Raw genomic sequence first — 13,139 nt, 5'->3', positions numbered from 1 at the left:
AAGAAGCAACTTTTAAAGACCACACATTTCCCGCCGGAAGCGTGAGACTTTCCACTCTGCACCCGACGCCCCTGGCTCGACCTGCGGAAAACTAACACTATAGGGAGTACTTCCCGGCAACTGCGCCCAGGAGTAGCCAGAGTTGACCCCCCTGAGCCCCCACAGCAACGCCTGCAGAGGGAATCCAGAGGCTCCCCCTGACCGGCACTGCCTGCTTCAAGGAACCCGATGCCTGGTAAAGACCCTGCACCCGCAGCCCCCAGGACCTGAAGGAACCGAACTCCAGTGCAGGAGCGACCCCCAGGAGGCCCTCATCCTAGCCCAGGTGGTGGTTACCTCGAGGAGCCCCCTCACCCCCCTTGCCTGCCTGCATCGCTGAAGAGACCCCTGGGTCTCCCATTGAAACCTATTGCAAACCCGACGCCTGTTTGCACGCTGCACCCGGCCCCCCCCCGTGCCGCTGAGGGTGTACTTTTTGTGCCTGCTTGTGTCCCCCAAAACCCCCCCCCCCCCCCCGCCCCGCCCCGGGTGCCCTACAAAACCCCCCTGGTCTGCCCTCCGAAGTCACGGGTACTTACCTGCTGGCAGACTGGAACCGGGGCACCCCTATATCCATTGAAGCCTATGTGGTTTCTGCACCTCTTTGACCTCTGCACCTGACCGGCCCTGAGCGGCTGGTGTGGTAACTTTGGGATTGCCTTGAACCCCCAACGGTGGTCTACCTTGGACACAACTTTGAACCCTGTAAGTGCTTTACTTACCTGTGAACCTAACAAATACTTACCTCCCCCAGGAACTGTTGATTTTTGCACTGTGTCCAATTTAAAAAAAGCTTATTGCCATTTTTGCCAAAACTGTACATGCTATTGTGATGATTCAAAGTTCCTAAGATACCTGAGTGAAATACCTTTCATTTAAAGTATTGTTTGTAAATCTTGAACCTGTGGTTCTTAAAATAAACTAAGAAAATATATTTTTCTATATAAAAACCTATTGGCCTGGAGTAAGTCTTTGAGTGTGTGTTCCTCATTTATTGCCTGTGTGTGTACAACAAATGCTTAACACTACCCTCTGATAAGCCTACTGCTTAACCTCACTACCACAAAACAGACCATTGGAATTATCTACTTTTGCCACTATTTTACCTCTAAGGGGAACCCTTGGTCTCTGTCCACACTATATCTTACTTTGAAGTAGTATACACAGAGCCAACTTCCTACAGGTGCGTTTTGCAAATAATTCGGAAGGGCTACTCCCTCCCTTTTGAATCTGCACCAACAGACATGCCACCATCCTTCCATCACCTTTCGGAGGATCATTTGGTGCTTCTCCGCCAGGAAGTCGCGGTTCTCTTGGCCAAGGGAGCTATAGAAAGGGTCCCTGTGCCAGAAGTAGGTTGTGGTTGTTATTCCCACTACTTTCTGATAACAAAGAAGGACAAAGGCTTGTGCCCTATCCTAGATCTTCGCGACCTGAACTACTTCCTCAAGAAGAAGTTAAAAATGCTCACCCTGGCTCAGGTTCTGTCTGCCTTCGACCCAGGAGACTGGATGGTAGCGTTGGACTTGCAGGATGCTTATTTCCACATCCCCATCCTGCCTGCCCACAGACGTTACCTACGATTCGTGGTAGGTCACGAGCACTTTCAATTTACAGTTCTCCTTTTCGGCCCCTCGGGCTCCTCTGTGCCCCTCGGGTGTTCACAAAAGTGATGGCGGTGGTTGCATCCCATCTGCGCAGGTTAGGGGTCTCAGTCTTCCCCTCCCTAGACGACTGGCTGTTGAAGGCGCCTTCGCCCCTGGCAGTGGTCTCCTACCTCCAGACTACAGCAGACCTCCTGCACCAGCTGGGGTTCACTATCAACATGCCGAAGTCACACCTGACTCCCTCTCAGACGCTCCCTTTCATCTGAGCAGTTCTGGACACAGTGCTGTTTCGTGCTTATCCTTCCCAAAAGCGAGTCCAAGACATTCAGGCTATGATTTCGATCTTTCAGCCTTGGTCTTGGGTTTCGGTGAGACAGACTCTGAGGCTGTTGGGCCTCTTGGCCTCCTGTATCCTGCTTGTAACACATGCCAGGTGGCATATGCGGGCTCTGCAGTGGGACTTGAAGTTCCACTGCGCGCAGCATCGGATAATCTCTCCGACATGGTCCAGATCTCGGAGGGGACTGCGAAAGACCTGCAGTGGTTGCTTTCGAATCCCAATTGGGTCACTGGCAGATCCCTCTCCCTTCCCCACCAAGATCTCTCTCTATAGTGACAGATGTGTCTTTTTGGGTTGGGGTGGCCACATGGGAGAGGCGGAGATCAGAGGCCTCTGGTCTCCGGGAGAGTCGGGACTCCACATAAATTTGCTGGAGCTCCAATCGATCAGACTTGCGTTCAAAGCATTCCTTCCCTCTCTCAAAAGGAAAGTAGTGCAGGTGTTCACGGACAACACTGCCGCCATGTGGTACTCCAACAAACAAGGTGGTGCAGGGTCCTGGACCCTTTGTCAGGAGGCACTATGCCTCTGGACATTGCTGGAACATCAGGGCATTACCCTGATGGTTCAACATCTGGCGGGCTCTCTCTACGCCAGAGCAGACTAACTCAGCCGCCGACACACTGTCGATCACAAATGGCGTCTCCACCCGGAGGTGGTGCAAGGTCTGTTTATCAACTGGGGAGAGCTTTGGTTAGATCTGTTCGCCTCCGCAGAGAATGCGCAATGTCAGCTATTTTGCGCGTTGGAGTTTCCAAGGCGGCACTCGCTCAGAGACACTTTTTGTCTCGAGTGGAACTCCGGCCTCCTATTCACCTTTCCGCCTATCCCTCTTCTTCCCAGAGTTCTCAAGAAAATGAAGTCCGACCGGGCCCAAGTTATCTTGGTGGCTCCGGAATGGGCTCGAAGAGTGTGGTAGCCAGAGCTATTGAGCATGTCCATCGATCCTCCACTGAGACTGCCTCTTTGGGCGGATCTTCTGTTGCAGCAGCAAGGGACGGTCCTCCACCCAAACCTGTCCAACCTCCGCCTTCATGCGTGCAGATTGAGCAGCAACAGTTGATGGCATTTGCCCTTCCACCCAAAGTCTGCAATGTTATCTTGGCAGTCAGACGTCCCTCGACTAAAACTGTATACCCCTATCGTTTGCGATAAATTTGTGGCATGGTGTACCAACAAATCTGTTGACCCTGTATCTGCCCCTCTTTCAGAGGTTCTTATATTCATTCTTTCTTTAGCCCAGTAGGGCTCTGCATTGGGCACCCTTAAGGGGTATCTGTCTGCCATTTCCGCCTTTCTTAGGCTTCCTGATCAGCCCTCACTCTTTAAATCTCCTCTTGAGAGTAGGTTCTTGAAGGGGCTCACCCACTTATTTCCTTCCACTCCCTTCATCATGCCTCAGTGGGATCTTAATCTTGTACTTACTTATTTGATGTGTACCCCCTTTGAGCCAATGCATAATTGTCCCTTACGGCTCCTCACATTCAAAACTGTCTTTCTCATCGCCACCACCTCTGCTCGCAGGGTGAGTGAGCTTCAGGCCCTTTCTTCAAAGCATCCATACTTGTCTGTGCACCCTGACAAAGTGGTGTTACGCAGTAGGGCTTCCTTCCTTCCTAAAGTGGTTACACCATTTCATGTAGGCCAGTCCATCACTTTGCCTACCTTCTACGCACCCCCACATCCTTCCCATGAGGAGGAGAGACTCCAACGTCTGGACCCAAAAAGAGCGTTGGTGTTCTATCTCAATCGTACTAAAGACTTCCGGGTGGACGATCAACTCTTGGTTGGCTATGTGGGTACGAAGAAAGGGAAGGCGGTGCAGAAGCGTACCATCTCTCGATGGGTGCTTCTTTGCATCAAAATGTGCTACGCTTTGGCAAAAAAGCAACCTCCTGAAGGCTTGCGGGCTCATTCTACCAGGGCCACTGTTGCATCCACTGCGTTACCATGCGGAGTTCCTGTCCTAGATATCTGTCAGGCAGCTACGTGGTCGTCCCTGCACACGTTTGCTAAGCATTACTGCCTGGATAGTGAGGTCCGTTGGGACGGCTACTTTGGTTGTTCGGTCCTGCATGTCTTTCTAGTATGATCTTAGTTTGCAGCCCACCACTGAGGATGGCATTGCTTGGGTATCTATTCTAAGGTAAGGAATCTGAAACTAGAAGTCTCTATCAGATGTACGAGTTACTTATCTTCGGTAATGAAATATCTGGTAGAGACATATTTTAGTTGCAGATTCCTTACCACCCACCCATCCTCCCCGCTTGCAAACTGATTTCTAGGGACAGGGATTCCCCCTTTCAGGTCCTTAGCTCTGGCACACCAAACTCAGTGTTCTTAGAGGCTCTGCGCTCTGGCGTGGCAAGTCGTTAAAAGAAACTGACATCACTGCGCGAGGCCGGCGTCTAAGTACGTCGACCGACGCCACCTACTGACGTGCAAGGGTATTGCTCGAAGAAAAATCTCCGGATCCAGTCTGACGCCTGGGGATAAATTCTAAGGTAAGGAATCTGCAACTAGAATATGTCTCTACCAGATATTTCGTTACCAAAGGTAAGTAACTTGTACTTTAGGGAAAGAACACTGGTGCTGGGGCCTGGTTAGCAGGGTCCCAGCACACTTTCAATCAAAACTTAGCATCAGCAAGGGCAAAAAGTTATGGGGTAACCATGTCAAGGAGGCATTCCCTTACAGGGGGTAACTGCAACAGGGAGCCATTTTCCTACGCCCCTCTAGCAGGCCTTACAGCCCTAAGGCAGGGTGCGCTATTACACAGTTGAGGGCATAGCTGCATGAGCAATATGCCCCTACAGTGTCTAAGTCTATTCTTAGACATTGTAAGTACAGTTTGGCCATATTATGTATATGGTCTGGGAGTTTGTCAAAACGAACTCCACAACTCCATAATGGCTACACTGAATACTGGGAAGATTGGTATCAAACTTCTCAGAATAATAAACACACACTGATGCTAGTGTTGAATTTATTGAAAAATACATACAGAGGGCATCTTAGAGATGCCCCCTGTATTTTACCCAATCCTTCAGTGCAGGACTGACTGGTCTGTGCCAGCCTGCTGCTGAGAGACAAGTTTGTGACCCACTGGGGTGAGGGCCTTTTTGCCCTCTGAGGCCAGAAACAAATCCTGCTCTGGGTGAAGGTGCTTCACACCTCAACCCCTGCAGGAACTGTAACACCTAGCAGTGAGCGTCAAAGACTCGGGCTTCGTGTTACAATGCCCCAGGGCACTCCAATTAGTGGAGATGCCCCCCTGGACACAGCCCCCACTTTTGGCGGCAAGTCCAGGGGAGATAATGAGAAAAACAAGGAGGAGTCATCCACCAGTCAGGACAGTGCCTAAGGTGTCCTGAGCTGAGGTGACCCCTGCCTTCATAAATCCTCCATCTTAGTTTTGGAGAATTCCCCCAATAGGATTAGGGATGTGCCTCCCCTCCCCTCAGGGAGGAGGCACAAGGAGGGTGTAGCCACCCTCAAGGACAGTAGCCATTGGCTTCTGCTCCCCAGACCTAAACACACCCCTAAATTTAGTATTAAGGGGCACACCAGAACCCAGGAAATCAGATCCCTGCAACCTGAAGAAACAAGGACTGCTGACCTACAAGCCTGCAGAGAAGGAGGAAGACGACAACTGCTTTGGCCCCATCCGTACCGGCCTGTCTCCAGCTTCGAACACCTGCAACCATTGATGCATCCGACAGCGACCAGCGACCTCTGAAGCCTTAGAGGACTACCTTGGACTAGAGGACCAATAAACTCCAGTGAGCATTGCCCCTGCTCAAAACAAGTACTTCTTCGCAAAAAAGAAGCAACTTTCAAAGACTGCACATTTCCCACCGGAAGCGTGAAACTTCACACGCTGCACCTGACGCCCCCGGCTCGAGATCTAGATAAGAAACACCACAGGGAGGACTCCCTGGCGACTGCGAGCCCGTGGGAAGCCAGAGACGACCTCCCTGAATCCCCACAGCGATGCCTGCAGAGAGAATCCAGAGGCTCCCCCTGACCGCGACTGCCTGTAACAAGGGACCCGATGCCTGGAACCAGCACTGCACCGCAGCCCCCAGGACCTACAGGAAACGAACCTCAGCGCATGAGTGACCCCTAGACGCCCCTCTGCCTAGCCCAAGTGGTGGCTGTCCCGAGAAGCCCCCCCTGTGCCTGCCTGCACCGCTAGAGTGACCCCCGGGTCCCTCCATTGAAATCTGTACAACACCCAATGCCTGCTTTGCACAGCGCACCCAGCCGCCCCCGTGCTGCTGAGGGTGTGTTTTGTGTGCCTACTTGTGTCCCCCCCCCCCCCCTCCCCCAGTGCTCTACAAACCCCCCCTGGTCTGCCCCCGAGGACGCAGGTACTTACCTGCTAGCAGACTGGAACTGGAACACCCCTGTTCTCCATAGGCGCCTGTAGGAAGTTGGCTCTGTATGTACTATTTCAAAGTAAGAAATAGCATGCACAGAGTCCAAGGGTTCCCCTTAGAGGTAAGATAGTGGCAAAAAGGAGATAATTCTAATGCTGTGTTTTGTGGTAGTGTGGTCAAGCAGTAGGCTTATCAGAGGAGTAGTGTTAAGCATTTGTTGTACACACACAAGCAATAAATGAGGAACACACACTCAGAGGCAATTCCAGGCCAATAGGTTTTTGTATAGAAAAATATATTTTCTTAGTTTATTTTAAGAACCACAGGTTCAAGATTTACAAGTAATACTTTAAATGAAAGGTATTTCATGTAGAAATTTTAGGAACTTAGAATTGGCAAAATATCATATACAGTTTTCACACAAATGGCAAATAGCTATTTTAAAACTTGACACAGTGCAATTTTCAACAGTTCCTAAGTGTTTGTTAGTTTTTGCAGGTAAGTAAACCACCGACGGGGTTCAAGTTTGGGTCCAAGGTAGCCCACCGTTGGGGGTTCAGAGCAACCCCAAAGTTACCACACCAGCAGCTCAGGGCCGGTCAGGTGCAGAGGTCAAAGTGGTGCCCAAAACGCATAGGCTTCAATGGAGAAGGGGGTGCCCCGGTTCCAGTCTGCCAGCAGGTAAGTACCTGTGTCTTCGGAAGGCAGACCTGGGGGGTTTTGTAGGGCACCGGGAGGGGACACAAGTCCACACAGAAAGTACACCCTCAGCGGCACAGGGGCGGCTGGGTGCAGTGTGCAAACAAGCGTCGGGTTCGCAATAGAAATCAATGGGAGACCAAGGGGTCTCTTCAGCGATGCAGGCAAGGAGGGGGCTCCTCGGGGTAGCCACCACCTGGGCAAGGGAGAGGGCCACCTGGGGGTCGCTCCTGCACTGGAGGTCGGATCCTTCAGGTCCTGGGGGCTGCGGGTGCAGAGTCTTTACCAGGCATCGGGTCTTTGAAGCTGGCAGTCGCGGTCAGGGGGAGGCTCGGGATTCCCTCTGCAGGCGTCGCTGTGGGGGCTCAGTGGGGTCAACTCTGGCTACTCACGGTCTTGTAGTTGCCGGGGAGTCCTCCTTGTGGTGTTTGTTCTCCACAAGTCGAGCCGGTGGCGTCGGGTGCAGAGTGCAAAGTCTCACGCTTCCGGCGGGAAACGTGTGTTGTTTCAAAGTTGCTTCTTTGTTGCAAAGTTGCAGTCTTTGGGGATCAGAGCCGCTGTCCTCTGGAGTTCTTGGTCCTTCTAGATGCAGGGTAGTCCTCTGAGGCTTCAGAGGTTGCTGGACCCTGGGAACGCACTGCTGGAGCAGTGTCTTTAGAAGTGGGGAGACAGGCCGATAGAGCTGGGGCCAAAGCAGTTGGTGTCTCCGTCTTCTCTGCAGGTTTTTCAGTTCAGCAGTCCTCTTCTTCTTAGGTTACAGGGATCTGAGTTCCTAGGTTCTGGGGATCCCCTAAATACTGAATTTAGGTGAGTTTAGGTCTGGGGGGTTAGTAGCCAATGGCTACTTGCCCTGAGGGTGGCTACACCCTCTTTGTGCCTCCTCCCTGAGGGGAGGGGGGCACATCCTAATCCTATTGGGGGAATCCTCCACCCACAAGATGGAGGATTTCTAAAAGTCAGAGTCACCTCATCTCAGGACACCTTAGGGGCTGTCCTGACTGGCCAGTGACTCCTCCTTGTTTTTCTCATTATCTCCTCCTGCCTTGCTGCCAAAAGTGGGGCCGTGGCCGGAGGGGGCAGGCAACTCCGCTAGCTTGGAGTGCCCTGGGGTGCTGTAACAAAGGGGGTGAGCATTTGAGGCTCACCGCCAGGTGTTACAGTTCCTGCAGGGGGAGGTGATAAGCATCTCCACCCAGTACAGGCTTTGTTACTAGCCACAGAATGACAAAGGCACTCTCCCCATGTGGCCAGCAACATGGCTGGTGTGTGGCAGGCTGCTAAAACTAGTCAGCCTACACAGATAGTCGGCTAAGGTTTCAGGGGGCACCTCTAAGGTGCCCTCTGGGGTGTATGTTACAATAAAATGTACACTGGCATCATTGTGCATTTATTGTGCTGAGAAGTTTGATACCAAACTTCACAGTTTTCAGTGTAGCCATTATAGTGCTGTAGAGTTTGTGTATGAGACACTCCCATACCATATACTCTTATGGCTACCCTGTACTTACAATGTCTAAGGTTTTGCTTAGACACTGTAGGGGCATAGTGCTCATGCACTTATGCCCTCACCTATGGTATAGTGCACCCTGCCTTAGGGCTGTAAGGCCTGCTAGAGGGGTGATTTACCTATACCTGTAGGCAGTGTGAGGTTGGCATGGTACCCTGAGGGGAGTGCCATGTCGACTTAGTTGTTTTATCCCCACTAGCACACACAAGCTGACAAGCAGTGTGTCTGTGCTGAGTGAGGGGTCCTTAGGGTGGCATAAGACATGCTCCATCCCTTAGAGACCTTCCCTGGCATCAGGGCCCTTGGTACCAGGGGTACCAGTTACAAGGGACTTACCTGGATGCCAGGGTGTGCCAATTGTGGAAACAAAAGTACAGGTTAGGGAAAGAACACTGGTGCTGGGGCCTGATTAGCAGGCCTCAGCACACTTTCAAATCATAACTTGGCATCAGCAAAGGCAAAAGGTCAGGGGGTAACCATGCCAAGGAGGCATTTCCGTACAGCGCCTATGTGTTTTGGGCACCTCTTTGACCTCTGGACCTGACCGGCCCTGAGCTGCTGGTGTGGTAACTTTGGGGTTGCCTTGAACCCCCAACGGTGGGCTGCCTATGACCCAGAACTGAGACTTGTAGGTGTTTTACTTAACTCCTAATCTAACCCTTACTTACCTCACCCAGGAACTGTTGATTTTTGCACTGTCTACTTTGAAAATAGCTTATTGCCATTTTTACAAAAACTGTATATGATATTGCTTGTATTCAAAGTTCCTAAGTATCTAAATTAAGTACCTTACATTTAAAGTGTTCACTGCAAATCCTGAACCTGTGGTTCTTAAAATAAACTAGGAAAATATATTTTTCAATATAAAAACCTATTGCCCTGGAGTATGTCTTTGAGTGTGTGTTCCTCATTTATTGCCTGTGTGTATATAACAAATGCTTAACACTGCCCTCTGATTAGCCTACTGATCGACCACACTACTAGAAAATAGAGCATTAGAATTATCTACTTCTGCCACTATCTTACCTCTAAGGGGAACCCTTGGACTCTGTGCATACTGTTTCTTACTGTGAAATAGTATATACAGAGCCAACTTCCTACATAGTGCACCCTGCCTTTGAGCTGTAAGGCCTGCTAGAGGGGTGACTTAACTATGCCACAGGCAGTGTGAGGTTGGCATGGCACTCTGAGGGGCGTGCTATGTCGACTTAGTCATTTTCACCCCACCAGCACACACGAGCTGTGAGGCAGTGTGCATGTCCTGAGAGAGTGGTCCCCAGGGTGGCATAACACATGCTGCAGCCGTTAGAGACCTTCCCTGGCAACAGGTCCCTGGTACCAGGGGTACCATTTACATGGGACTTAACTGTGTGCCAGGGCTGTGCCAATTGTGGGAACAAAGGTACAGTTTAGGGAAAGAACACCAGTGAATGGTTCCAGCACACTTTGTCATAACTGGCATCAACAAAAGGCAAAAAGTCAGGGGGTAACCATGCTAAGAAAGGCATTTCCTTACAGCCACCTACCTACGCGCAAGGGTATTGCCCAAACAAAAATCTCTGGATCCAGTCTGACGCCTGGGGGAAATTCTAAGGTAAGGAATCTGCAACTAGAATATGTCTGTACCAGATATTTTGTTACCGAAGGTAAGTAACTTGTACTTTAGGGAAAGAACACTGGTGCTGGAGCCTGGTTAGCAGGGTTCCAGCACACTTTCATTCATAACTAGCATCAACAAAAGGCAAGAAGTTAGGGGCTAACCATGCAATGAGAGTCATTTTCCTACAATTGTATTACTTACGTTTTGTTTGCATGTGTTGAAAACTCAAGAAAAACGATAAACCGCACGTCCTTTTTCATGTGTCTCTATAGGGACAGGGTGTCCTGTGTCTGGCAGACTGTCCGTGACCATCTCTACCGGATTTGTGTGCATGCTACAGAGTTCTGCTTCTTAGTGGATCGTGCAGTTGTTGGGCTACTGCGACTGGCAATCCGCTTACTGCGACGGGAGGAGATTAGTTCACAGGTAAGTTGATGAATGTTGCAGTGAAATTTAATTGTTGATTTTACATATTAACAATGAGATGATTGACACAATGTTACTAACACCAAAATGATTGCAAGTTGACAAAATCTTGTTACCTGTATAAAATCACATAAAAGAGGTCTAACTAAATTATTTCCTGTGATTTACATTATTGAATTTATAATCAGGATATTTATCTTTCCTCAAAATATGAGGACTGGCAGCGTATGAGCATTGTAAAGAAATGCCTCCTTGGCATGGTTACCCCCTAACTTTTTGCCTTTGCTGATGCCAAGTTATGATTTGAAAGTGAGCTGGGACCCTGCTAACCAGGCCCCAGCACCAGTGTGCTTTCCCTAAACTGTACCTTTGTCTCCACAATTGGCAGAACCCTGGCACTCAGGTAAGTCCCTTGTAACTGGTTCCCCTGGTACCAAGTGCCCTGATGCCAAGGAAGGTCTCTAAGGGCTGCAGCATGTCTTAGGCCACCCTAGAGACCCCTCACTCAGCAAATGCACACTGTTTAACAGCTTGAGTGTGCTGGTGGTGAGAAAATGACTAAGTCGACATGGCACTCCCCTCAGAGTGCCATGCCAACCTCACACTGCCTGTGGCATAGGTAAGTAACCCCTCTAGCAGGCCTTGAAGCCCTAAGGCAGGGTGCACTATACCACAGGTGAGGGCATATGTGCATGAGCACTATGCCCCTACAGTGTCTAAGCAAAACCTTAGACATTGTAAGTGCAGGTTAGCCATAAGAGTATATGGTCTGGGAGATTGTCAAACACGAACTTCACAGTTCCATAATGGCTACACTGAAAACTGGGAAGTTTGGTATCAAACTTCTCAGCACAATAAATGCACACTGATGCCAGTGTACATTTTATTGTAAAATACACCTAGAGGGCATCTTAGAGATGTCCCCTGAATACATGCCCTTCTTCAAGTGTAGGCTGACCAGTTCCTGCCAACCTGCCACACATCAGACATGTTGCTGGCCACATGGGGAGAGTGCCTCTGTCAATCTGTGGCCAGGAACATAGCCTGTACTGGGTGGAGGTGCTTCTTACCTCCCCCTACAGGAACTGTAACACATAGCAGTGAGCCTGAAAAGGCTCAGGCTTTGTGTTACAATGCCCCAGGGCACTCCAGCTAGTGGAGATGCCCGCCCCCTGGTCACAGCCCCCACTTTTGGCAGCAAGACCAGGGGAGATAATGAGAAAAACAAGGAGGAGTCACTCACCAGTCAGGACAGCCCCTAAGGTGTCCTGAGCTGAGGTGACTTCTGCCTTGAGAAATCCTCCATCTTGAGTTTGGCGGATTCCCCCAATAGAATTTGGGATGTGCTCCCCTCCCTACAGGGAGGCGGCACAAAGAGGTTGTAGCCACCCTCAAGGACAGTAGCCATTGGCTACTGCCCTCCCAGTCCTAAACACACCCCTAAATTCAGTATTTAGGGGCTTCCCAGATCCCAGGAAATCAGATTCCTGCAACCTGAAGAAACAAGGAGGACTGCTGACCTACAAGCCTGCAGAGAAGGAGGAAGACGACAACTGGTTTGGTCCCAGCCCTACCGGCCTGTCTCCAACTTCGAAAACCTGCTCCAGTGACGCATCAGACAGGGACCAGCGACCCCTGAAGCCACAGAGGACTTCCCTGGACTACAGGACCAAGAAACTCCTGTGAAAAGCGGCCCTGTTCAAAACCAGCTACTTCTTTGCAACAAAGAAGCAACTTCCAAAGACTTCACGTTTCCCGTCGGAAGTGTGAGACTCTACACTCTGCACCCGGCTCGACCTGAGAAAACCAACACCTCAGGGAGGACTACCCGACGACTGCGAGCCCGTGATTAACCAGAGACGACCCCCATGAGCCCCCACAGCGACGCCTGCAGAGAGAATCCAGAGGCTCCCCCTGACCGCTACTGCCTGTAACAAGGGACCTGACGCCTGGAACCAACACTGCACCCGTAGCCCCCAGGACCTGAAGGAACCGAACTTAGATGCAGGAGTGACCCCCAGGCGACCCTCTGCCTTGCCCAGGTGGTGGCTGACCCGAGAAGCCCCCGTGTCTGCCTGCAGCGCTAGAGTGACCTCTGGGTCGCTCCATTGAAACCTATACAAAAGCCGACGCATGCTTTGCACACTGCACCCGGCCGCCCCTGTGCCGCTGAGGGTATGTTTTGTGTGCCTACTTGTGTTCCCCCCAGTGCTCTACAAAACCCCTCTGGTCTTCCCCCCGAGGACGCAGGTACTTACCTGCTGGCAGACTGGGTCCGGACCACCCCGTCCTCCATAGGCGCCTATATGTTTTGGGCATCTCTTTGACCACTGCACCTGACCGACCCTGAGCTGCTGGTGTGGTAACTTTGGGGTTGCCTTGAACCCCCAACGGTGGGCAGCCTATGCCCCCAGAACTGAGACTTGTAAGTGTTTTACTTACCTCCTAATCTAACCTTTACATAACTCCCCCAGCAACTGTTGATTTTTGCACTGTGTCCACTTTGAAAATATCTTATTGCCATTTTTACAAAGCCTGT

At 50.8% G+C, this 13,139-nt stretch overlaps 1 protein-coding gene across 3 annotated transcripts in view; it reads left to right on the top strand.

Annotated features, from left to right (window-relative positions):
• Positions 1 to 13,139, top strand: part of GBF1 (golgi brefeldin A resistant guanine nucleotide exchange factor 1) — a 1,570,387-nt gene that overhangs the window by 1,162,206 nt on the left and 395,042 nt on the right. For all 3 annotated transcript variants that reach the window (XM_069240539.1, XM_069240538.1, XM_069240540.1), the window contains one exon: positions 10,447 to 10,600. In XM_069240539.1, the coding sequence (XP_069096640.1) occupies positions 10,447 to 10,600 (154 nt within the window). The remainder of the gene's footprint in view (positions 1 to 10,446; positions 10,601 to 13,139) is intronic.

Source organism: Pleurodeles waltl, chromosome 6 (genome assembly GCF_031143425.1).
Source record: "Pleurodeles waltl isolate 20211129_DDA chromosome 6, aPleWal1.hap1.20221129, whole genome shotgun sequence".
Lineage (NCBI taxonomy): Eukaryota > Metazoa > Chordata > Amphibia > Caudata > Salamandridae > Pleurodeles > Pleurodeles waltl.
The sequence above is the reverse complement of the archived record's forward strand: the minus strand, read 5'-3'. Positions and strand labels throughout refer to the sequence as shown.